The sequence below is a fragment of the Ostrinia furnacalis genome, unplaced genomic scaffold (assembly GCF_004193835.3).
Source record: "Ostrinia furnacalis isolate ACB-3 unplaced genomic scaffold, ASM419383v2 OfSCF1475, whole genome shotgun sequence".
NCBI lineage: Eukaryota > Metazoa > Arthropoda > Insecta > Lepidoptera > Crambidae > Ostrinia > Ostrinia furnacalis.
Window position 1 is genome coordinate 304,497 of NW_021131714.1, and position 26,981 is coordinate 331,477.

At 45.9% G+C, this 26,981-nt stretch overlaps 1 protein-coding gene across 1 annotated transcript in view; it reads right to left on the reverse strand.

Moving 5' to 3' along the window:
• Dscam3 (Down syndrome cell adhesion molecule 3) overlaps window positions 1-26,981 on the reverse strand; it is a 59,112-nt gene that overhangs the window by 23,728 nt on the left and 8,403 nt on the right. The window contains exons 2-20 of the mRNA XM_028304674.1: window positions 24,829-25,075; window positions 23,986-24,139; window positions 23,293-23,444; window positions 22,693-22,783; window positions 22,086-22,252; window positions 21,434-21,579; window positions 20,593-20,728; window positions 19,709-19,828; window positions 18,302-18,478; window positions 17,509-17,653; window positions 14,187-14,335; window positions 13,215-13,431; window positions 8,785-8,930; window positions 7,589-7,757; window positions 6,109-6,257; window positions 5,350-5,496; window positions 4,505-4,657; window positions 3,737-3,866; window positions 3,231-3,406 (exon numbers count right to left, since the gene is read on the reverse strand). Of these exons, the coding sequence (XP_028160475.1) occupies window positions 3,231-3,406; window positions 3,737-3,866; window positions 4,505-4,657; window positions 5,350-5,496; window positions 6,109-6,257; window positions 7,589-7,757; window positions 8,785-8,930; window positions 13,215-13,431; window positions 14,187-14,335; window positions 17,509-17,653; window positions 18,302-18,478; window positions 19,709-19,828; window positions 20,593-20,728; window positions 21,434-21,579; window positions 22,086-22,252; window positions 22,693-22,783; window positions 23,293-23,444; window positions 23,986-24,139; window positions 24,829-25,075 (2,971 nt within the window). The remainder of the gene's footprint in view (window positions 1-3,230; window positions 3,407-3,736; window positions 3,867-4,504; window positions 4,658-5,349; window positions 5,497-6,108; window positions 6,258-7,588; window positions 7,758-8,784; window positions 8,931-13,214; window positions 13,432-14,186; window positions 14,336-17,508; window positions 17,654-18,301; window positions 18,479-19,708; window positions 19,829-20,592; window positions 20,729-21,433; window positions 21,580-22,085; window positions 22,253-22,692; window positions 22,784-23,292; window positions 23,445-23,985; window positions 24,140-24,828; window positions 25,076-26,981) is intronic.

Genomic DNA, 26,981 nt, shown 5'->3' on the forward strand with positions numbered 1-26,981 from the left:
TTTTCAATATGCGCGTTAAGTTTATTAGTTATACATGAAGTGATTAGCTTGTAAAGTGTAGGTAGGCATGTGATAGGACGGTATTGTGACGGATCTATTGTGTTTTTACTTTTGGGTAACATATAGGTAACACCCTTTGTTAGAAATTGTGGCAAGTTAGCGTTTCCCTGTATAACGTCAGTTATTACTCTTCCTAAAGTGTCGTGCAATATGTAGAATTTTTTCAACCAGAAGCAATGCAAACCATCTACCCCGGCCGCCTTCCAATTTTTCATTTTACTTGTGACATTCTGTATATCGTCTTGATCTATGTTATTGAATTCCATCTCATTAATATTTTGCCATTTAATCTCTTCGTCTTTAATCCATTGCGCTTGATAGTTGTAGTTACTGTGTTTTTCCCATATATCTGCCCAGTAGTTTTGGAGATCTTCAGTTGTGGGTGCTTCTTTGTCTGTTTGTTCTAAGTTAGCTTCATTCTGTCCCAAGTTTCTGTAAAATATTCGTTCGTTTTTTGTAAATAGTTTATTGTCTTCCTTACGATTCAGTGCTTTTTTATACCGTCTTAACCTCTGTGATTTTAGTGATAACTTTTGTTTTAGCGTGTCCAAAAATTCTTCCGGTCTTCTATTATTTCTTTCATGAGTAGAGTGTATTTGGTTCTTTCTAAATATTGCTTCTACTGAGTTACGGAGCCTATTAGATACGTTATTGTTTGAAATATATTGAGTTACCCTGGCAATATCTTTCCTAAGCTTCTCTATGTCATTTTCTAATCTGGTTTGCCAAGCCGGTTTTTTATGGATTTTAGTAGTAGAGCGTCTGTTTAGGTGATGAGGTTCAATATTGTAGCCTAACTGTTTACAAATTACTAATGCACTGCAATATATTAATGTATGGACTTGGTCTATGTCTGTTTCTTCTGAGATAAAGCTTTTTAAAATTTTGGTATTAAATAGGTCTAATAAACGATACAGGTATTTGTTTTCGCGTAACTTCGGAAGCCTGGGTCTCGTTACAGGGTCGATTCCTGAGTATTCAGCGAGTGCGGTATGAAGCATTTCCGTCACTGTCTGAATATACGTATCAGATAAATCATCTGATACTGTACGTGTGTTTGATGACGAAGGATTGGTTGATGTTTGTGTTGAGTCCTGCGTTAGTATGGGAAAAGACTGTGGCTGTGACTGTGATAGAAGTGAGTTTAAGGGAAGGTTGTCTTCAAAGCTGGAGTCATGTGTATTAGGTGATAATGTGTTCTGGTTCATTCCACTGGAGTGAAAGGTAGTCTCTTCTTCCTGTTTTAACTATTCTGCTACTTCTTTCTTTATGTTTTCTATAACGGAATCTGGCAATAATTTATTTCGAAGTATCACCCTACGCTGGTCTGCAATTCTCTGACTTGATATATTCAGTTCTGGGTATTGGAGATTGAAACGTTCAAACAAGTTCTTGCAGTACATTGTGCGGTCTTTTTCAAGTTTTGTAATGTAGTAATATGTGCGTATGATAAATGTATTAATCTCATCATTCCATCTCATACGCACTCTAGGTTTTCCAGCCTTGGTGGTCGCAGGCATAATGGCTGGTGCCTCCTGCGAAACATCCTCGGTTGGGCTAGCAGTTGGATTGGTGCTATTTGAAAGTTGGGTGAACTCACATTGTTCGGGCTCCCCGCGCAAGGCAGGTCCCCCGGCAGAGGGCCGTCCACCTAAACCCCCGCCACCGATGGCTCGTATGCTGTGGCGCCCAGCATCGGCTCCAGGCGCGCCCCGGCGATCGCCCCCGGGAAGCGGCATTAAACGTTTACTCATACTTCTTAACTCCATCTTGATGGGTTTGCCCTTGCCTTGTTGGTCACCCGCATGGTTAATTCATTGCGAGTGTCCGCCCCCCACGTGGCTACAGTTGGTCGAGCTCGGACGAAAGGTTGGACTATGGGGGCTTATTATTATTATTATTATTATAATAAATAAATAAAACTCATTTTCTTGATGTTGTTTTGTATCGCATGTTGTGTATTAGCCTATAATTGTTGTTGCATTGTAACTTTGTTCATAATTGTCATTTTTAAGTGTACATGTTGTTATGTAACAATGTTGGTAGACCTAATAAATAAATAAATAAAACATTTCATTTTTATTATTTTTTTCAAAACTTAGCTTAGCAATTCTTAGTGTTCTACTTCCCCAGGGCACCATTCGCGACTACTAACAATATTAGCACCAACAGTATGCATTGCAATGGATTTTATTACACCGGAACTTGACGGAATATGTGAAGCTGGTCGAGCTGCTGTGAATGATGAATACGAATAAAACTCAAGAACAGACAGCGAGCCAGCCAGAAACTGAATAAACCAAATTGAATGCATTAAGCTGTCAACAGCACATTACGATTCCCTCAAAAACAAACCCAAATGCTACTCACTCCTGGAGCTGGGTCCCTGGCCCACCACGAGCGTGGACTCGCCCTCGCCGGAGCCGGTGGTGGCGGACACCCAGAACTCGTACAGCTGGCTCTCCAGCAGGTTGCAGCTTGAACATCAGCTCCAGCTGCGGCTGCTCGTCCATTGTAACTAGGTACTCACTCCTGGAGCTGGGTCCCTGGCCCACCACGAGCGTGGACTCGCCCTCGCCGGAGCCGGTGGTGGCGGACACCCAGAACTCGTACAGCTGGCTCTCCAGCAGGTTGCAGCTTGAACATCAGCTCCAGCTGCGGCTGCTCGTCCATTGTAACTAGGTACTCACTCCTGGAGCTGGGTCCCTGGCCCACCACGAGCGTGGACTCGCCCTCGCCGGAGCCGGTGGTGGCGGACACCCAGAACTCGTACAGCTGGCTCTCCAGCAGGTTGCAGCTTGAACATCAGCTCCAGCTGCGGCTGCTCGTCCATTGTAACTAGGTACTCACTCCTGGAGCTGGGTCCCTGGCCCACCACGAGCGTGGACTCGCCCTCGCCGGAGCCGGTGGTGGCGGACACCCAGAACTCGTACAGCTGGCTCTCCAGCAGGTTGCAGCTTGAACATCAGCTCCAGCTGCGGCTGCTCGTCCATTGTAACTAGGTACTCACTCCTGGAGCTGGGTCCCTGGCCCACCACGAGCGTGGACTCGCCCTCGCCGGAGCCGGTGGTGGCGGACACCCAGAACTCGTACAGCTGGCTCTCCAGCAGGTTGCAGCTTGAACATCAGCTCCAGCTGCGGCTGCTCGTCCATTGTAACTAGGTACTCACTCCTGGAGCTGGGTCCCTGGCCCACCACGAGCGTGGACTCGCCCTCGCCGGAGCCGGTGGTGGCGGACACCCAGAACTCGTACAGCTGGCTCTCCAGCAGGTTGCGCACCTTGAACATCAGTTCCAGCTCAGGCTTCTTGTCTGCGGACACTGTGAAGCTAGAGTGTTTGCCTAACCTGGAAAATGCGAAACAACGTATTATTCTCAGAACTTCATACAAGTATTAAAATACCTGCGTTTAAGCATCTGAAATGTCTCAACAATGTGAACATAGGCTTACCCAGAGGAAAAGGGGCAAAGGGGGACAGTAACGCTCTGGTTATGCCTCCGGTCCGGATCAGAAGTTATAGTGCTTCAATATAAGTTACGCTAGAATGCATCGGGCGTTATTGCAAAGAACGAAATTGAAATTCTAATTCAGAAAATTCTGGTCGGATTTTGTATCTATGATAATGACGAGTAAATAACAATTTTCCTTTACATTTCATTAAAATATGAGGACTTACCGTCCCGCCTCTCTATAGTACACCGTGTAGTGCGATATGATGCCGTTGGGATACAGCGGTGGCAGCCAGCTCACCAGTACTGTGTCACTGGAGAACGCCAGAGCCTTGATTTTCTCTGGAGCTGATGGCACTGTAAGGCAGATAAAGAAAAGTTGAAATAGATAACAGATACGCCAATGGCCTTGCCTCTTGCGCCGGCACCGTCTTTGTCGTGCAGATGCGCCAACGGGTACTAAACTGAGCGAATGAGTTGTCACCCCCTGATGCTTGGCACCCGGGGCGGACCACCCCTACCGCCTCCCCTTATGCCGCCATTGATCCTAAACAGCATCTCACTTAACATCAGGTGCAAATGCGGTCAAATATCTGACTTGTTTTGCATTAAATAAAAAAGCAAGGTGCATGTAATAAAATCTGTAAATTCGAGCATTTACTTAGTTACTTATTTTTCATCATCATCATCATTTCAGCCACAAGACGTCCAATGCTGAACAAAGGCCTCATAGGCGTTGAAATTGTGCATCGTTTTAGATGCTTTTTATCCATTTGTGTCTAAAGCCTGGTCCGTAAGCACGTAGAATTTTGTCCAATGACCCCAAGCTACCCATCCGCTGTTGTTGCTGTCGCGCTCGCACACTCACTGCGGGCGCCCGTCGCACAGTCGCGACAGCAATATAATTACGCGCGAGCGATAAGGATGGGTAGCTTGGGGTCATTGGACAAAATTCTACGTGCTCACGGACCAGGCTTTAGCAATAAATCGTTTACCGTCCTCCTCGGTCGTGCAGTACACGGGCGGGCTGCGGCGGCCGTCGCCGGCGCCGGTGTAGGCGAGCAGCTGTATGGAGTAGTTGGTGTATTTTCGCAGCGTGTGCAGATACGTGTCCGTTGTCGTCACGCGCTTGATCTCGCCCACGTCCGCTGTGGGCAGGAAATATGACGTCAGTGATTTGTCCACGGCGCGTAGCAATAGCAAACTGGACGCGTGTGTCTTTGAACGCTGTACAATGACGAATATCTACGCTACGCGTCTAAAGCCCGGTCCGTGAGCACGTAGAATTTTGTCCAATGACCCCAAGCTACCACCCATCCTTATCGCTCGCGCGTTTATTATATTGCTGTCGCGACTGTGCGACTGGCACCCGCAGTGAGTGTGCGAGTAGCTTGGGGTCATTGGACAAAATTCTACGTGCTCACGGACCAGACTATACACAGGATTAGCGAGAGGTCCGTAACCAGAGTTCAGCTCGTGGTATTTAGTAAAAAGCAGCCTGTATCTATTTACAATAACCCTACCCTAGTCCGGAATTGTACCCCCAGAGTACCCGTCTCCTCTTATCTCATAGTCAATGATACCAGAGTAAATACAAATGAGTAGGTCATCTTCATAGAAACGCACGGGCGCGGTTTGTATGTGAGCGCGCCAACACGTATGCGGCGCGCACGCACACACTGACAAAATTTAGCGGGGATTAGTTAATTAGATAATTTAGATTTTGTCAGTGTGTGTGTGCGCGCCGCATACGTATATTGGCGCGCTCACATACAAACCGCGCTCGGTGCGTTTCTGTGAAGATGACCTACTCATTTGTATTTACTCTGATGATACTCACCGTGGTCGTTAGTGAGCGGCGAGTAGATGACCTTGTACCCCTGGATGAGGCCGCCGTGCTGGCCGGCGGGCGGCGGCGCCCACGACACCTTGATGCTTGACGACGATAATGGCGAGCAGCTGACTCGCAACGGGTGCGACTCGGGCACTGCACACGGACAAACATTTTATTATCAGTATTAGATTTCAGACATCAGAATGTATTAATTGAAGGCTACTGCGTGCGAGACAAATGCTAAGGGACAGCAATGACCATGATCTTCTGAATTGGTAGCAAAGTGACACAACGCCATAATATTAGCGTGAAAGAAGGAGACCAACAAGCGCGTGGGCCAAGTTTTCCAAAATTATTTTGATGATTAAGTCACTTTTGCTTAAAGAGGATAGTGTGGTAGACGGTGTACTGCGAATGAATGTTTGTTACTGTTGTTGTATTTACGATAGTACGTTAAGCTAAACACTGTCAGGTCTTATGTAGTTGTATAGGAGCGAGTTTGCAACAAAAGTCTGATGTACTGTCTGTAATGTTCATGCAGCTACTTAATTGTCGTAGAAAGCCTTTTACGTGGATGTCATAAGAAGCGACTAATCGACAAATAATACAAGCCCTTATCCGTCTGGCCAACGAGGAAAGTGAAAGCCAGATCCTCTACTTTCCTCTGGTAAATTTTTCTGCTGTGAAAATTATCTAATGGTGCAAAGAAATAAAGCCATAAATTAAATCTGAAGAAGTATTATCTCAGAAAGTATTCAAACTTACCTCCTTCCAGCGTGGTGGCGGTGACGGGCGCGGAGGCGGGCCCGGCGGCGACGCCGTTGAAGGCGCGCACGCGCACCTCGTAGCGCGTGAACTTGCGCAGCGCCGACAGGCTGAGCTCAGTGGCTGACCAGCCGTTCACTGTCAGCGTTCTGGAAAACAAAACAGGTAAGTTAATCGATATGAATTCACAGACACTTAATATTACACTGTTGAATTGTTTTTAAATCAAAATTATCTTTATTTGTTTAGACTAATTAAATTAGTACTTACAAATCGTCAAATGCTCTTAAGGAGCCTATACATGTCACATTCTTTTTTTGCCCTACCAGCGCTTTGAGACAAACATTTGGCAAGTGCTGAGAAGAAGCGCCGCAACAAACTCTAATCTCTAAATCGGAATTTAAAGAATTGGACCCACAGGAAATTAATCAGAAAAACATAGGAGGAGTTTGAAGATAAGGTTCAACTTCCTTCCAATGCAAAGCGGAGGACAGGAGACAAAACAAAGGTACCACAAACAGTAAGGATCAAATATGTGAATCTTTCTTATAAGCCTGATTAGAGGCATAACGGGTTCAACCATATTAAATTACTAATTTTCTGTCAATCACCAGTCGAATCGACACGTGCAGCTCACCCGCTCCGTGCCACCCAGCCGAGCTGCATGTTTACCTGGTGGTGTTAGGCAGCGGCATGCCCTCCGAGCCGATCTCAGTACAGGCTACGGAGTATTTGAGCAGCTCACCGTGCAAGGCGTTGCACGCCGCCTACTCAACATGTGCAGCTCGCCTGTACCACCCGCCAGCTCCTAATGTATCGACTCAATGGACAAACCAGCTGAGCTGCATACTGCATAATTACCTGGTAGTGTTAAGCAGTAGCATGCCCCCCGGGCCTATCTCACAGTATTACGTATTAGTATAGGGCATGTACTGATACGCTCCCAGCAGCTAACCGCGCCAGTCGCTGGCGGCCGCCACAACACTTGCAGTTTTCTCGGCACCTTTTAATGTATAATCATCATCATCATCTCAGCCGTAGGACGTCCTGTGCTAAATATCCCACAATAATTTCCATTTTGCCCGATTGTTAGCGTCCAGCGCCTACCTTTAAGATGTCGTCGGTCCACCTTGTGGGTGGATGTCCCATGCTGCGTTTTCCGGTACACGGCGTTAATGTATAGATTCAATTTATATACTCAGCTGAGCTGCATGTTACCTGGTGGTGTTCGGCAGCGGCATGCCCCCCGGGCCGACCTCGGTGCAGGCCACGGAGTATCCCAGTAACTCTCCGTGCCAGGCGTCGCCACGCCACGTCCGCTCCGTGCCACCCAGCCGAGCTGATGTTACCTGGTGGTGTTCGGCAGCGGCATGCCCCCCGGGCCGACCTCGGTGCAGGCCACGGAGTATCCCAGTAACTCTCCGTGCCAGGCGTCGCCACGCCACGTCCGCTCCGTGCCACCCAGCCGAGCTGATGTTACCTGGTGGTGTTCGGCAGCGGCATGCCCCCCGGGCCGACCTCGGTGCAGGCCACGGAGTATCCCAGTAACTCTCCGTGCCAGGCGTCGCGCGCCGGCGGCCGCCACGACACGTGTAGCTCGCCCGCTCCACCTGCTACCACCTGCACCGATGTTGGAGCCTCGGAGGGCGCTGGAAACGTAGCCAAAGAATGGTTAATGTTAAGCATAGAATGCTCTAAATATCGTGACACAAAGGTACAGGGTCTGCACCTTGGAGGGATGGAAAAGCGACCAGACTAGAATAATTCGTTCGTTCGTTCGTTTCAGCCGAAAGACGTCCACTGCTGGACAAAGGCCTCCCCCAAGGATTTCCACAAAGACCGGTCCTGCGCCGCTTGCATCCAGGTACCTCCCGCGACCTTCACCAGATCGTCGGTCCACCTAGTAGGAGGCCTGCCCACGCTACGTCTTCCAGCTCGTGGTCGCCACTCAAGAACTTTCCTGCCCCAGCGGCCATCAGCTAGAATAATTACTTAATCACTATTTACCCTACGGAACGGATTTTCGAATTTTCGCTCGCTGGGGCCATGATGGGGTCAATGAAGTCCGACGTTTAATAATACGATGTAGAGACTCAAAAACAACTATATAAAATCCTTTATTTATGTTTATAATGTAACGATTTAACAAAAAAAAAACAATCGACGAAAATTTCAAAAAATAAAATTTTTACCTGGCCTGGTAGGAAAGTGCAGTGTCGGACAAAATTGACCGCGTTGGCGTTCAATGTGTTAAGAGATAAAAGTTCGTACGGGGAGAAAAGCAAGCGAAGTCGAAAGTACAGCGGAGTAGGGACAGGTTTCTCTGTAATTTTGGAGTGGCCATAAAATGACGACATTGAAAACAAAATTTCGGTTGTTTTTGTTTTGATGAAAAGCAAGAGATTGATTGGTCCCATTAATTCCCATGCATTCTTTGCTACATTATCATTAAGAGGAAGTATTACTGCCTTGTTTTACCGCCAGAGCGCTGCCTATTTCGCTACTACGCACCCCTTATTTCGTTTATAGAAATTCTTATGCCCGTTTTCACCATCAATCCCTAATGTTTAAGTGACCCCTATGGTAACACTTATAAGGTATTTTTCTTTCATATGGGTCTATCTATCTTTAGGTCATGATTGAACCTGAGATAACCTAAAGGACAGTGAATGTTACCTTCTTCCTGCGTCTTGACGACGACGGGCTCGGTGTAGGCGCTGCGGTCGATGTGGTTGACGGCGGCCACGCGGATCATGTAGGCTGTGTGCGGCCGCAGCCCGCTCAGGAACGCCTCGTAGTGGATGTCGCCCTTCTTAGTTAGCCTGGGAAGGAAATAAAAAATAATTATGACAATATACAAAGATTGTAGTAACACGGTTTGGAGATATGGTGCTGGAGACGGATGCTGGGAATATCGTGGACCGAGTTTCGTACCAATGGCTCCATAATAAAAGAACTCGGCATCAGACAGCGCCTATCAACCACGGTTCAGTCACGCATTTTAACCTTCTTCGGCCATGTTTCTCGGCGCAGTAATGACTCCATAGAGCATCTCGTAGTGTAGGGAAAAGTTGAGGGCACCAGACCACGTGGTAGATCACCAATGAGATGGACGGACCAGATCAAGGCCGCAACTAAGTGCTTGGTTAGCGAAAGTACCCGGAAAGCTGCAGTCCGCGAGGAATGGCGCCGTATTACGAGGGACATCACTCTGAATCGTGATTTACAATGATGACCAGGACCACTCTGACAAGAGGGTACCGACTGAGAAAAAGAAGTAACATGGTCCATTGTGGAAATACTTAAGAAAGGTCTTAGTCAAGCTATGGATGTCCTTTGGCTGAAACGAAAAAAGTACGAATGAACTTCGATAAAAAATATAGTGACCCTTCGGATTATTGTCTTGCCTTGGGAAAGTTTTACCTTTTAAGTATCTTAAGATAGTCGAAGAGTAGTAAGAATATTGAGGGTTGTAATGCGGCGACAGCCCAGCAGAAGCGTCGAGTTGTCATCGAAGCCCTGGCTCCCCACAGCCTCGTGACTAAAGCCCGGTCCGTGAGCACGTAGAATTTTGTCCAATGACCCCTAGCTACCCATCCTTATCGCTCGCGCGTAATTATATTGCTGTCGCGACTGTGCGACTGGCACCCGCAGTGAGTGTGCGAGCGCGACAGCAACATAATTACGCGCGAGCGATAAGGATGGGTAGCTAGGGGTCATTGGACAAAATTCTACGTGCTCACGGACCAGACTATACACGAATTCTTCTGATCACGCTAACTATAACGTGATTAGAAGCGGCCTGCACTCACGTGACGGGCGCCTGCACGCCGGCGCGGAGGGACACGTTGTGCGTGACGGCGGCGTCCCACTGCGCGGCGCGGACGGCGCCCTGCGGGACAGCGCCAGCCCTGGCATGTAGCGTGACAGCAGCGGCCTGCACTCACGTGACGGGCGCCTGCACGCCGGCGCGGAGGGACACGTTGTGCGTGACGGCGGCGTCCCACTGCGCGGCGCGGACGGCGCCCTGCGGGACAGCGCCAGCCCTGGCATGTAGCGTGACAGCAGCGGCCTGCACTCACGTGACGGGCGCCTGCACGCCGGCGCGGAGGGACACGTTGTGCGTGACGGCGGCGTCCCACTGCGCGGCGCGGACGGCGCCCTGCGGGACAGCGCCAGCCCTGGCATGTAGCGTGACAGCAGCGGCCTGCACTCACGTGACGGGCGCCTGCACGCCGGCGCGGAGGGACACGTTGTGCGTGACGGCGGCGTCCCACTGCGCGGCGCGGACGGCGCCCTGCGGGACAGCGCCAGCCCTGGCATGTAGCGTGACAGCAGCGGCCTGCACTCACGTGACGGGCGCCTGCACGCCGGCGCGGAGGGACACGTTGTGCGTGACGGCGGCGTCCCACTGCGCGGCGCGGACGGCGCCCTGCGGGACAGCGCCAGCCCTGGCATGTAGCGTGACAGCAGCGGCCTGCACTCACGTGACGGGCGCCTGCACGCCGGCGCGGAGGGACACGTTGTGCGTGACGGCGGCGTCCCACTGCGCGGCGCGGACGGCGGCGCGGACGGCGCCCTGCGGGACAGCGCCAGCCCTGGCATGTAGCGTGACAGCAGCGGCCTGCACTCACGTGACGGGCGCCTGCACGCCGGCGCGGAGGGACACGTTGTGCGTGACGGCGGCGTCCCACTGCGCGGCGCGGACGGCGTCTTAAAACTACACGTAATAAGCGTATTAAGTGCTTCGTAAACGCATTCAGTTAATTAGGAAAAATGATTTTAGTGATTTTTGTTTTTATTTTTTTTCTCAATTATATCTTAATATATGCAAACATTTTTAAGTGCAAGATATAGTCTGATATTTAGTCTAATTGCATAAAAAAAATCAACTTTAAATTCCGTGATATATTTGAGGAAAATCAAATTGAAAATATGCGCAATATAGAATTGTAAATTTCCCATCACTTTTTAATAGCAATATTTCTTTTGGATGTTTAAATATCATCAGCTCGATTGTACCAAATTATTGTATTGACATTCGATTTACATAGGTTTCAAATCGATGAGAAAATTATTAAAGGTAGGATAAATTTCGACTTCCTAGATTAGTTTACATACTTTTTTAGTTAGTTACTTACATACAACTTAAGTTAATATAAGAGTGTTAAAAAAGAAAAATAACTCGACTTGAGAACCTCCTCCTTTTTTTGAAGTCGGTTAAAAACAATGTGAATGTGACTTTTTAGAACCTTCAACACTATGCACATAACAGGCGGGATTTGAAACTTTTTAGACATGAATTATTCCTTCCAAAATTGTCGACCCTAGACTCGTAAAAATTTTATTAAGACGTTTTATGTTTTTTCTCAAATATATCACGGAGTTTAAAGCTGATTTTATTAATACAATTAGATTAAATATCAGACTATATCTTGCAATTCAAAATGTTTGCATATATTAAGGTATAATTGAGAAAAAAAATAAAAACAAAAATCACTAAAATCATTTTTCCTAATTAACTGAATGCGTTTACGAAGCACTTAATACGCTTATTACGTGTAGTTTTAAGAGCTCTATGAAGTATTGTAACAATTCTGAATTAAATGTTATTAGTTAACGAGTGAGAATATTTTTGCATAATTTTGAAGTAAAAAAATAGGTGACTTTGAATTTTTATAACGCGAAAACTACGTGGAATTTTCAAACGGGAGTTTTACTATCATGTTTGTATAACTGAGCTCTATACGTTTCATCAAATCAATGAGAATGTCCGTTTATACAGTCCCATAACACACTGTGCGGCGGCGTCCCACTGCGCGGCGCGGATGGCGCCCTGCGGGACAGCGCCAGCCCTGGCATGTAGCGTGACAGCAGCGGCCTGCACTCACGTGACGGGCGCCTGCACGCCGGCGCGGAGGGACACGTTGTGCGTGACGGCGGCGTCCCACTGCGCGGCGCGGACGGCGCCCTGCGGGACAGCGCCAGCCCTGGCATGTAGCGTGACAGCAGCGGCCTGCACTCACGTGACGGGCGCCTGCACGCCGGCGCGGAGGGACACGTTGTGCGTGACGGCGGCGTCCCACTGCGCGGCGCGGACGGCGCCCTGCGGGACAGCGCCAGCCCTGGCATGTAGCGTGACAGCAGCGGCCTGCACTCACGTGACGGGCGCCTGCACGCCGGCGCGGAGGGACACGTTGTGCGTGACGGCGGCGTCCCACTGCGCGGCGCGGACGGCGCCCTGCGGGACAGCGCCAGCCCTGGCATGTAGCGTGACAGCAGCGGCCTGCACTCACGTGACGGGCGCCTGCACGCCGGCGCGGAGGGACACGTTGTGCGTGACGGCGGCGTCCCACTGCGCGGCGCGGACGGCGCCCTGCGGGACAGCGCCAGCCCTGGCATGTAGCGTGACAGCAGCGGCCTGCACTCACGTGACGGGCGCCTGCACGCCGGCGCGGAGGGACACGTTGTGCGTGACGGCGGCGTCCCACTGCGCGGCGCGGACGGCGCCCTGCGGGACAGCGCCAGCCCTGGCATGTAGCGTGACAGCAGCGGCCTGCACTCACGTGACGGGCGCCTGCACGCCGGCGCGGAGGGACACGTTGTGCGTGACGGCGGCGTCCCACTGCGCGGCGCGGACGGCGCCCTGCGGGACAGCGCCAGCCCTGGCATGTAGCGTGACAGCAGCGGCCTGCACTCACGTGACGGGCGCCTGCACGCCGGCGCGGAGGGACACGTTGTGCGTGACGGCGGCGTCCCACTGCGCGGCGCGGACGGCGCCCTGCGGGACAGCGCCAGCCCTGGCATGTAGCGTGACAGCAGCGGCCTGCACTCACGTGACGGGCGCCTGCACGCCGGCGCGGAGGGACACGTTGTGCGTGACGGCGGCGTCCCACTGCGCGGCGCGGACGGCGCCCTGCGGGACAGCGCCAGCCCTGGCATGTAGCGTGACAGCAGCGGCCTGCACTCACGTGACGGGCGCCTGCACGCCGGCGCGGAGGGACACGTTGTGCGTGACGGCGGCGTCCCACTGCGCGGCGCGGACGGCGCCCTGCGGGACAGCGCCAGCCCTGGCATGTAGCGTGACAGCAGCGGCCTGCACTCACGTGACGGGCGCCTGCACGCCGGCGCGGAGGGACACGTTGTGCGTGACGGCGGCGTCCCACTGCGCGGCGCGGATGGCGCCCTGCGGCGACAGCGGGCAGTGCTGCAGCGAGTAGCCCAGCAGCGGGGAGTTGCCGTCGAAGCCCTGGCTCCACGACAGCCGCACGCCCCGCGACAGGATCTCCGTCACTGACAGCGAGTGGGGCGTGTCTGGCTTCTCTGTGGAGAGCGAATAGAGAATGTATGACTAAATAGAAGAAATGCAGTCTTCTTCTTTTCGTGTTCGGGTTGACACTGTGTAGGTTTGTTGTCGACACGAAAAGAAGGAATGCAGTGTGAGGAAAGGAAACCACAGAGGGGTATCCGATCCAAATTCGTTAAAATACTGAACTAGAACATGAAATAGACATAGGATCGACGCATCTAAGCAACTGCTTTTTATCCTGTGGATTATAATCATGTGACTTGGTGATTAGTAAGCTACCATTCGGAATGCAATCTGAGGGGAATTGTATAAAGCAATCGTAATTATTTGACAGTTCATAACGTACGATAAAGTCAGCTAAACAAAGCGTTTGACAGAATAAATCGTACGTTATGAACTGTCGATTGCTTTACGATTACGATTGCTTTACACAATTCCACCTCTGGCTAGTGTTTAAAACATTGTCTGCTTCATACCGTCCTACATGTAACAAAATTAAGATGAAGGTTAGAGAAAGCAAAACCTTTGCAGACTTCTGCACATTTCTGATTTCTGAAGACCTAGATTTCTGTGTCGTCTTTAGTGTTCTATCTTATATCAATTTTTATCACCTGGGCCAGGCACGGCCTAGGCCTAGGATGCGCGCCGCGACAAGCGGTTATCACGCCATTTTATTGATTTTGCCCATACATTTTGACGTCGATAAGAGTATATCAGGGTGCGCATCCCAGTCTGGCAGAACAGCCTTATATATTGTGTGCAGACTCACCTTGGACGGAAAGGTAAATGTAATGGTCGCTGTGGCCGTACGCGTTGACGGCCTGGCACTTGTACACGCCCGAGTCGAGGCGCTCGGCGCGGCTGATGTACAGCTGGGACCTTAAACCACTATCAGTCTTTGCTTCGGAGATACTTAGCCTGCGGACGGGGGACAACGTGTAAGATATGGAACATTCAAATGATATTATAGGGGAGAGTTCGGTATATTGTACCGCCGGGTAAATTGTACCACCCTTATATTTCGTAAAGTATTTATTGAATGTCTGTAATTGCAACACTCAGCGATACACAACTAAAATCAATTAATATCGGCCATGTGGTTTTTGCCGTGACAACAAACACGTGTGTTTTATTTTGAAAAGTATTTTTTCATTGTTTTCAAGTAACTTTTGACAATACATGTTAAGTTTGTAATTTTCTTAAATTTAATCACAGGGTGTTTCTAATATATTATTTAGAAGCGTAAATTAGTGTGGATTACAATAAATTATTTGAAACATTTTTGGGTATTTATAAGCTATATTTTTTACCGATTTTTTAAAAGCACTATCACCTAGTCGGCTAAATTGTACCACATCAAGTTGTATGGAACTTTACCAAAGGATTTTGATTTTTTTTTTAGTAAATCATATTTTGAAGTTATAATAGCGTAGGTAGTTATGTTTGACTAACAATAAATTAAAGCAAAAGACTGGCAAAGTAGATTAGGTACAAGTGTGCGTTACGATAATTGAAATTACAAAACTTGTACTCAAAATCGTGATAACGTGTAAAACAATATCGATTGTCTATGTTATTAACTACTGTTCCTTTTCGTTTCCTAATTTGTTAAGAATGTATCATATAATATTTTGCCATAGTATAGACTTGAAATTTATTGAAATCCAATTTAGTAACCCTGTGGTACAAATTATCGAACCGGTTGGCTAAATTGGACCGAAGCTCTGAACTCGTACTTTGTTGATTTGTGCTAAATATACAACAATCATGTTAATTAATACTTATGAAATAGTAAGTTGAATAATGTATCTTTTATTATATACCATGGACATTAGCAAAAACAAAAGAAAACTATGTGTAAAATGGGATTGAAAAAAACTGGTCCAAATTAGCGGACTCTCCCTTACATCAAATTCTTATACAGGTAAAAATGGCTGATAAATTAATTTAATGAGGGCTGCTGTCTTATTGAATTAGATTGAGATCTGCAGGAAAACCAAAGTGACCGACATAGCCCGTAGAATGGCTAAAATCAAGTGGCAGTGGGTGGGACACATACTCGTATACTGCATACTGATGGCGTTGGGGCAGAAATGTTGTCTGGGGCTAAAAAACGGGCTGAAAGACGTAGTGTGACACTAGGTGGGACAACAATCTAGTGAGGGTCGTGGGTAGCACCTGGATATGGGTAGCGCAGGACCGCTCATCGTGGAAGTCCTTGGAGGCGGCTTTTGTCCAGCAGTGGACGACAATAATTGGCTGAAACGACGAGGGCTGCCGAATTTGCGCTCAACAGTTGGCGTCACAGCGTCACTGTAACCTTTCTCTAGTGGCTAAGATAGTGGCGCCAACTGGTGAACGTTGTACTGGTGTACAAAGACTATCGTTTTGAACTTACTAGGATGGCGCCACTGTAGAATAAAATCTTGTCACTCGTTAGTGGCGCCAACTAGTGAATATAAATACGATAGCCCTCATTAACTTTAGATGGATAGTCTAGAGGTGAGCCAGTCAGATGTGATTAGCTGCGTCTACACCAGGTGCATGGGGCTCGCGAGCCAAGCTTGTCATCTTGCTCACTCAAGAGCAGGGTAAGCAGGACCAGAGTAAATACAAATGAGTAGGTCATCTTCATAGAAACGCACCGAGCGCGGTTTGTATGTGAGCGCGCCAATACGTATGCGGCGCGCACGCACACGCTGACAAAATTTAGCGTGGATTAGCGGGGAGTTGCGCCGAATTTTGTCAGTGTAAATAAATAAATAAATAAATATCCTTGGACATTTCACAGTGCGCCTCTAGTCCCAAACTAAGCAAAGCTTGTACTATGGGTACTAGACGACGGGATAAACATACTTAAATACTTTTTTTTTTGTAAATACATACATATTATACATAGAAAACACCCAGACCCGTCACATAAATTAAAATTCATCATTTCAATTTCTGCCCGGGCGGGAATCGAACCCGGGACCTCTCTGCATAGTAGTCCGTTCTGAACCACTACACCAAAGGGCCGACAACAAGTGTGTGCGTGCGCGCCGCATACGTATTGGCGCGCTCACATACAAACTGCGCACGGTGCGTTTCTGAGAAGATGGCCTACTCATTTGTATTTACTCTGGCAGGACGTCAAGCGTGCTTCGCGAGTCCATGCGCCGTGTGAGCACAGCGTCAGGCCTGGCTCACTCCGCGCGGTACATCCGATAATTAACTACAGCGAAGCGCCCCGCCGGCGGGTATTATATCAGTCGAGTGTCACGCGCGCGCCCGTCAGGACGCTGGCGTGCGTTGTAGTATGATTATAATTCTATGATCGAAGTATTATTGCAAAATGGACATAAAGAGAAAGAAATATTATTGTGCGGCGTTCGGGTGTTTAAATTCGAAAAGAAATCTATTGGATTTATCTCTTTTTTCGCTTCCCAAAGATGCTGAAAGGTATGTTGGCCATGTAGGTAATCAATAATTCTTAGGATAGTATAGGAACCTAACCTACCATGACTACTGCTCGGAATGTGTTCGTTCGTTTCAGCAAATTAATGACGTCCACTGCTGGACAAAGGCCTCTCGCAAGGTTTTCCATAATGAATGCGTATTTACCTACATACCTACGTACCTCATCTACACTAATAATATAAAGAGGAAAACTTTGTTTGTTTGTTTGGTTGTAATGAATAGGCTCAAAAACTACTGGACCGTTTTTAAAAATTCTTTCCCAATTCGAAAGCTACATTATCCACGAGTAACATAGGCTAAATTTTATTTTGGAAAAAAGAGGGTTCCGTAAAATATGTAGATAATGTAGTCCACGCGCGCGCAGTCGCGGGCGGAAAGCTAGTTACAAATATGTATATTAATTATTTTTTTACTAGACACTACTAGACAGCAACCCTAACAGCGTAAGAAGAGTTCAGAGGCACGCGATAGAAAGAGACAAAACTTGTAGGTGAATAAAATTGTAGGTACGTAGTGCTGTGCGAGCTGAATTCCACTTTATCGCGTCGTAGCAAGACTCGCATTTATTTAAATCGTCTTGCGGAGTAATCCTTCTGTACCTGTACTATTACTTATTCTGTGACAGCGTTTACCTATAAGAGTTAAGATCTAGATGGTTCATGTTGTGCGCCCACGTGACGCGGATGGGGCCGTCGCCGCGCACGTCGCACGCCAGCGTGGCGGCCGCGCCGCGCCGCGCCGTCATGTTGTGCGACGTCAGCTCGAAGCGGGCCGGCTCTGGGAATAGGAGGTGTTAATATTAGTACATCGGATTTAGGTGCCAAGTGGATTTATTAGGTGATGAGAAGAAGATACCAACCAAATTCATAAAATCTGAATAAACAACAAATATGTATGGCAGATTTTTCTAATTAAAAAGAAAAGAACAAGATATCACCATAGGTGAGCGCGCTCTAGCACTTAATCTTCTTTATCCTTTATATTACGAACACGAAGTTAGGTGAAGCTATCTAATATAATTTTAAGCTCGTAGGTATATGTGGGTTAAAAAACTAAGAACAATGTACTAGGTACAAATGAACAAACACTCGGAGGACAAAGGAAGTATCTGGATGTGGGTGGCAACGTAGAACCGATTGTCGTAGAAATGGCGTCGTGTCTTTCGGTTGAAAAGGAACAAACAATCAAATTATAGGGGTGTTTTTGTGATTGTGATCTTTCCTTTTTTCTGTGGTAAATTTGAGAGGGTCGTACAGTTTTTGAATAAAGAAAAATACTTCTCTTTTTCTTTATTCAAAAAACCACAGCTCTTTATAATATTAATACAAACAGGTATTTTTTATAGTTTTTACAGCCAATAATAATATATTAATAATATAATGACCTGACGACAACGCCACAAACTTAGCTTCCACTTCCACTCACCATTGACAGCGACGGTGATAGTCTTGGTGAGCGCAGTGCCCACGCCGTTCTCACTCCTGCACATGTAGTGGCCCTCGTCGTATGGCAGCGCCGCGTCGATCCACAGTGTGCCGTTCGCCACGAACTGGAAGCGCCCGCCCAGGTTCACGAGCGGGATGAAGTCAGACGATGACGGGCCTGGAGATAAGAGCATGAACTGTAGAAGTAGCCTTCTCTCAAACGTCTTCACTAGCGAGCGAGTTAAAAAAATATATTATGAAGATTTTAGTTCATGAAAGTTTCCGCTAGGGGCACTGTACAATCCGTCATACATACAGTGTGAGTCACGTTAAAGTGCACTTATGAAAATAGATGAAACTAGACCTATTTTTATAGACAAAAAAAGAGGTAAAAAAATGATTGAGATTTTTTTTGAATTTTTTATAGAATTTTTTTTTCTTCCAATTACTTATTGTACAAAAACGTAATAACTTTTAAACTAAGCGGTATATCCTGATAAAATAAAAACAGTAATAATGCTAAATAACAGGCAATACTAAAAAAAATACATAGGTAACATACACAAAAAAGGCCTACAAATAATAAAAAATGATACTTTTTGAAAAATTTGCTTTTAATTTCGTGTTTTTTTGGTTATTTCTCCAAAAAATGCCCCTATAACCGGTGGTTTTTATTACTCTGTATTATTCTCTATCGTATTACCTACGTAAAACCGTTTTTTTTTATAAAAAAATTAAAAAAAATCTCATAAATTTTTTGACCTCTTTTTTGTCGATAAACATAGGTCTAGTTTCATTTATCTATTTTCATATGTGCACTTTAACGTGACTCACACTGTATATTGACACTTTTTTACGCAGTCGACATCGAATCATCATCATCATCATCATTTCAGCCATAGGACGTCCACTGCTGAACATGGGCCTCCCCCAATGATTTCCACAATGGCCGCTTGATGGCGGCCTACATCCAGCGCCTTCCCGCTACCTTTATGAGGTCGTCGGTCCACCTTGTGGGTGGACGTCCTACGCTGCGCTTTCCGGTACGTGGTCTCCACTCCAGAACCTTGCTGCCCATCGGCCGTCAGTTCTGCGACATCGAATGCGTTTGACATAAACTCACACTACGCCCCCTGATAGAAATAAAGGTAAGGTATAGCGTATGTTAAAGCAATGGAGGAGCAGTGCGAAAGGGTGTGTTTTTTTGCGTCAAGTCAACAGTGAGACTTTTGATGTGCTTCAGACATGTATGCCATGACACTCTATTTTCCAGATTAATCACCCCTCCAATAGGAACCGTTTCAGTTACACGCTATACTACTTGTAGCTGTTTGAAGTGCCACCACTAAAGTTGCTTATCTTCCTTCATAGAAAAAAATCAAAATAATGTTTTGGAAGTTGTCTTTACCTCTCTGTTTCATCCAGGTGACTTGTGGCGTGGGTGAGCCCGTAGTCTGGCAATGCAGAGCAAGAGGCTCTCCAGCCAAAACGGCTTCGTCCTTCGGTTCCATCACCCACTTGGGAGATACTGCAGCATGAAAGTAATTCCAAATGTTATAAAATGAACAAGGAATGTTCGAACTTAGTTATTTAGTTAAAATTTTGCGGGAGAATGCTCATAAGCCAAAGTTTAGATTCACATAAAATACAAATCGGTTTTCTTCTTGGTTTCTTGGTAACATGAACATTCTCCTTTACTCTAATGCTACAAACTAAAATAAATCTTACTTAATGTTTTTTTACGGTTACCTGATCCTGGCAGCATTTAGGTAGTTAGGTTTGGTTGGAACGTTTTTTAAGTTACAAATAGTGCACTTTTATTTATTATGAATATTTTGATATTTTATTTATTTTTATATCTTATTGAAATACATTACGATTATATTTAAAAGTGTCAAAAGTTCTTTAAAAATGTGTAAACAATTACCCATTTCAATAGCCATCTAAAATCCAACGCTGAGCAAAACAAAAATAATTAACTGTGAGATACTTTATAAAAGCCTTCCTGAAATACATTTAGATAAAAATAGAAATTTATAAAGGTGTAATCAAAAGAAGCGACGGTGGATGGATCTTTGTGAACTGGAGTTTTGACAAATATAGGGAACAAGAACGATATTTGAGATATCAATGCACAAAAACTCTCCAGACATAGGCGGTGACAATAGACCAGTGCTCGATTAGATTTTCAAACATTAGGGGATCATAGTGCAGGTGCAAGCGTGATCGGTGCGGTTCTGGTGCGAATGCTCGTGAGTGCTCGGTGCGTGTGCTCGGGTGGTAGTATTGTACCTTTGACCACCAGCTCGGCGGTATAGTTAACTTTGGCGGCCGAGTTGGACGCCACGCACGTGTAGAGGCCGCTGTGGCGGGCGGACACCTCTTTGAAAACGAGGTTGCTGAAAAAATCGGCGCCCCGCTCTTCCACCTATGTAACCAAAGCTCACTTCGGTGAGTGTTCAATGCACAGACCTTCGACTGAAGCGTCTTTAGGAATATAGTATACATTATTTTTTGATGTTAACATTTTTCATTTGGACGATAAGGGTCGATCACAGGCAAGTAAACCTACAGTTTTATTGTAGGTGCCTTCAAAGTTTTAAGTGAACTCTAAAAAATTTCCCTGTCCCTGTTTTTTTAACCCTTTTTAAACCATACATTTTTTGGTGCGATTCGCAATTTTTTCACTAATCTGCTTAGAGCTCTTTCAAATTAGACGTTTTGAGACGGACGTTTGTCGTCCGTTTGCAGGAACGCACATCGAAAATTGTATAACCGGACTGGTGTAACGAGTAAAGTAATCCACCGTGTAATGTAATGGAAATAGTACGGACAGCACTTTACATGCTCGTAGTGCCGTCCACACGTAGAATTCTTGATAGGTACATTACATTACAAGTAATCAAGATTAAATATTGTTTTTTATCCTAATAAATAAATAAAAATATCTTATATTACACCCGTCTGCACTCGCCTTATGAAAACTGCGTTGGAATAAAAATGACAAACAATTACCTTAGATTAGACAATTACTAACAGAGTGTCAAGTCTTGCAAACGGACGACTCCGTCTCAAAACATCTAATGTGAAAGAGCCCCTATTCTTATTTGTAATAAAGTGTATATCTCTGTACCTGCAGGGCGGAAGGGATGGGCGCGTTGTCCTTGAGCCAGGTGAAGTGGACCGGCATGTCGCCCGACGTCACGCTGCAGCTGACCTGAGCGCGCTTGCCTTCCTGCAGGTTGGCCGAGAACGAGAACGGCTCGATTTCGGGGGGATCTGGAAACAAATTAATCTCGTAGAAACTAGATTTTATATTTTTTTTACTTGTTTTGTAGGTTTGTCTTCTTTTTATTTTTTTAGTAGGTTTTAAGTTGTTTTAGAGGTCGTGAAAATCATGTGAAATTTATACTATGGTACGCAGCGCCTCTTTAATAGCAATAATTATTTCGCAACCAATCACCCAAGCATAATTACTTTACTGCGAGTTTTTCTGTCTGCATTGACTTTGTTAGGCTTCGAATGTTTGTGCTAGCAATGCTAATTGAGTCAGAAGCAGAAAGCTTGATCTTTTAGTGGATCACCATAACACCAACCATATATTTTATTCGACGACGATGGGGTGATCGCTCCGGGTGCCAACCCATGCTACGCCGCCACTGCAGCAAGGTTCTGGAGTGGAGGCCGCGTGCGGAAAACGCAGCGTGGGACGTCCACCCACAAGGTGTACATCATCATAAAGTACTTGACTAGTCAGTATAAAATGAAACAAAGTGAAGTCTCACTGCTAACAACGAGCTGCAAGTCCCTCCGTGCGATCTCTCCGTGGGATCCCATGACGGCGCAGCTGTAGGAGCCGGCGTGCGACGGCTCCACGCGCGCCAGCCGCAGCGCGCCGTCGCCGCTGCCGTCCCACTCCACCGGGCTGCCGTCCCGCTCCCACTTCACTGACCTGAGCATTCAAAGTGATGATGTCATCATCATAACTGATACCAAGAGTGAAATAACGGAATCGAAATCTAGTAAAGAAGCTTTTTCTCTTCATGATAGTTAAGAGCCACAGTACGAGTACACATGCTATACTATTAGCATCGGCGATCGGTGATTCTGCCGTTTTTGATGCGATCCGATGCTGCATCGATACAGTCTAGACTACATCTCACTTAACACCAGGTGCGACTGCGGTCAAATACCTACCTGCCTTGTCACATACAAAAAAAAGTCGCAAAATCTACGATCGCCGATGCTAAAAGTAGCATTTCTGCTGTGGCCCCAAATTCACCTACATTTTGAAGACCTAAGACAATGACAAATTAATTTTATTCACAGTTCGGTCATTTTTTCTTGAAAAAAAAAGCCTTTTACAATTAAATAAGTATACTTTTCACTTACGTGATGGGATAGCCAGAGTAGGGACAATACAGGATAAGCTCACGTCCAGCGACTGCTCGTATGGGTCCAATCGATCTGACGTATGGTGGCCCTGCAATATCAAGCAAACTGATTTAAATAAAGATATAATACTAATTTCCAATCAAATCTTAACAGCGCACAAATACACGTCCCAAATATAGCTTGCTTTACCACCACTTCAGGATAACATATTTTATGGGCTGGTGCTAAAAAGAAGTATCATGTGGTTCTAGCAGAGTAAATTATGATCACACTACTTACTCTCCTCGTTAGTATTGACAAATATGTGAACATCAGGCCTCCTTAACTGGCCAGAGTGTGGGCCAAATCCTTCATTTGGCTTAGGTTTGTGCTCATGTAGTACTAAATAACTTGATATTGATGGTGAGTGTAGTAATATGACAGTCACCGTAGATGTTGAGCCGCGAGGTGTGCGCGGCCTCGCCCAGCGAGTTGGCGGCGCGGCAGGTGTAGAGCCCGCCGTCCTCCGAGCGCACCGCCGAGTGTTCAGGTAGCTCACCACGTCGTGGCCTTGGTGGCTCGCTGCTCTAGCTGTATCAAGTGTAGGGCGCTAGTCACCGTAGATGTTGAGCCGCGAGGTGTGCGCGGCCTCGCCCAGCGAGTTGGCGGCGCGGCAGGTGTAGAGCCCGCCGTCCTCCGAGCGCACCGCCGAGATGTTCAGGTAGCTCACCACGTCCGTGGCCTTGGTGGCGAACTGCTCCACGCTGTATCTATTCAAAAATACAATTAGTGTGTCACTAAGTAAGAAATACCAAAATTTTTAAATAAAAAAGTAAGTGTTCTTCCACTAGGTGAATCGACGATCTGGTGATGGTCGCGGAAAGCACCTGGACGCAAGCAACGCAGGCCTATCATTGAGAAAATCCTTGCTGAACAAAACTTGCTGAAAATAAACTATGACATTAATCAACAAACAAAACAAAGTTAGTGCAACATTAAAAGTAAAGTATGCTATGCGTAAGCATAGCTACAACTTTCTAAACATTTAATTACAGCCATGTTTACGTTGGAAATCATTGAATACTTATTTATTTTTAACATTCCGCTGCTGCAGTTCCATTAAAGTTTAGAGGTAGATAGGTACTTATTCCTAGAAACAATTTTCACCTCTTCTTTGATGTTTATCGAAACCTAATTGGAAAAGATTCGCGGAAAATGTTTTCCAATGTTTCCGTCTAGCAAACCTCATTAACAAGTAAGGTAAATAAGAAAATTCAATTGCAAAAAATACATTTTTTAGTTTCTGCTGACCTGTGACCCCTGGCGATGGTGTTCAATGGCTGCCCGTCTAGCAGCCAGGAGAAGTGCGGAGGCGGCGAGCCGACTGCGGAGCACTTGAGGGTCACCACCTGCCCCGGCCTGAGGACCTGCTCTATGAACGTGTACTGGAGTTCGGGCGCTGTGTCTGTTGAGGAAGAAATATTTGACTTAGATCACAAGACAGACTGAAGAGATGAAGATACCTAATTAAATAAATGGTTCATATTAAGATTCTATCAAAGAAAATAAATACCTAGTTGCTATAGAACGTTGTAAAAATTACTAATTAAGGCATTGGGGGCCGCCTATGTTCAGCAGTGGACGTCCTATGGCTGAGATGATTATGATGATCTTGTAAAAACATAAGCCCTTGATAAAATGAGCTGAAGAATTAGTGATTTTCAAAAACTCGTTGATACTTGATATTTATTTCCTATAGAAACTTGATTTTTAATGATTTTCGTCATTTTGGTACCATAGCGCATGTGAGATATATGATGATGCTATTTTTAGTGTCCGCTGTAGGACCACTTTTCTGAGTTACCTACTGGGGGCAAAGGAGGAAATCTTACCTCCTAGCCTTAATTCAGCGCTGGCCTGCGCCGAGTCCCTCTCATTCCTGGCCATGCATTGGTACACGCCCTTGTCGGCCCTATGCACGGCGCTGATGACGAGCTGCTACCCGTTGTTGATGACGCGCACCCTGCCACCAGCCACGCCGGCTCCGAGCGGAATGCCATTGTGGAGCCACTCGAGCCGCGGCGCCGGCCAGCCGCCCAATGTGCAGTTGATGGTGGCTGTGAGATATAAAGAAGTGTTGCTCTCGAATCTTACCTCCGAGCCTTAGTTCAGCGCTGGCCTGCGCCGAGTCCCTCTCATTCCTGGCCATGCACTGGTACACTCCTTTATCAGCTCTATGCACGGCACTGATGACGAGCTGCTCCCCGTTGTTGATGACGCGCACCCTGCCACCAGCGACGCCGGCTCCGAGCGGAATGCCATTGTGGAGCCACTCGAGCCGCGGCGCCGGCCAGCCACCCCACGTGCAGTTGATGGTGGCTGTACCGCCGCTGTTCACCACCTGAGGATATTGGAGAGGTGGTAGAGACCAATGGAGTAGGACGATAATGAGGATGGTTTACGAAGAATATTGTCTTAGCAAACAAATAAGTATTGAATAGTACGAGACGACGCATGCAATGCTTAACAGTTTACATCGCTCTACACAAGACGATAATTTCTTGATACAATTTTAAACTAATTACAACTGGGATGTACCTACAATAACATTTCATATTCCTGACAGATTTAGGTAATGAGGCGGCAAACACTTGATAATGTTAAGATGCTACATCACCGGAGCATTCACAGGTAATGTAACATATCGAAAACATTAAAGTTAAAGGAATTCAGTATTTTCTTTGCATAGAATTTACGGACTCCATCAGCAAGACGAATGAGTGTTTATTAAAGTATAATTCAGCGCTAAATCAAGTGATTACGTGGTGTAGAAGGGGCGGAGCGCCATTTGCATGAAACATTGCACGACACTGCAAGTATAATGTGCAAGTTGTTATAATTCCATTAACGGTGCTACTCGTATATTGATACGATGTTTAGTTTAAACAGGGAGTAGTTAAAAGTGCTTCAATTCAATAGCATGATCTGAAGGCACAGTTGACTGGGGTTTGCGAAGCGTTTAGGCGTTTTGTTGGCGCCTGTCAGTATTTGCAGGCTGAAATTCAGATTGCAGAAATTAATTATTTTAAAAAGTTGTTCCATTTCTTTTAATGCATTCGCTTGTAACACGTAACGTAGTAATGCAATACAAAGTGTTGGAATTTTTCCTCATTATAAAACTTTCTTGTGACAATATTTTCTTTTTAAAACTTACTGAATCGTTGAAAGACTTTACGTACTTAAGTATTTCCTTTGCGGACTCTTTCCCGTCGCGTTCATCGTTTGAGGATTCCAGATCTAAGTCTGGATCTGCAGATATGGCATTTATTTGCAGATATTATTTACCAGACACTATTTTTAGAGTTAGCAAATTTAGCAATGATTTGAAATGAAATTTCAGTGGTTTTGTAACTAAAATGGAATGGAGGATTGAACTAAAATGGATCGCTGAAATTGAGTTTTAATGGCTCCGATGCACAGAAGATAAATAAAGGGTGCGCNCCTTACGTTTCATTCGCGAAGAACGTACTTCTGTACGTAGTATTTATTATTATTCTATGGTATGAGTCAAAATATTATGGTAATTAATTGGTAACTCTATTATGTGTTATAGAATGCTGTTTGTTTTCCTAACAATAAAATAAAAAATAAATAAAATAATGTTTAGGGATAAAAGTGTTATGATAAAAAACAGTAGGAGTTTAAATATATTTACATAAATGATATTATTAATTACAATTTTCGGAAACATGAGTGTTATGAACATCGCCGGTAGCACTACAAATAGTATGAATGAAAACTTTAGGATGAAAAATTTTAGGAAGAGTGATCATTCGGATTTAAAATCGTTAGGAAGAACAATTTCGGGTAAATAACTTTAGGTGAGCCAATATGGACCCATAAATAAATAACTTGACATTTTATAATCTATTGCTGCTTTCATAAAGTAACAGGTAGCTACGTACGACCTACGTCAGCCTCCCGTACTTAATTAGCGTTAAAAACACTTTCCACCAATTTATGTATAATATAATGCGAAAATGCATCCTGTTACTAGTCTACACACGTGTATAGCACGGTTTGGTAAATAATTCGCGGTGGTCGCCGCAGTTTGTTCCGCGCCGCACATTGCTCGCGTGAGTAGCTGCCGTAATTGTTAATAAATTAACTTCATTAACGACTTGAAACAGTGCAAACTTTAATTAAAATGGCAAATAAGTTACAGAAATCTGATAAATTAATGTAGCTTAATCTTTTTTGTGCTTAAATCTGATACTTATTGCACATAGCATTAAATATAAAAATTC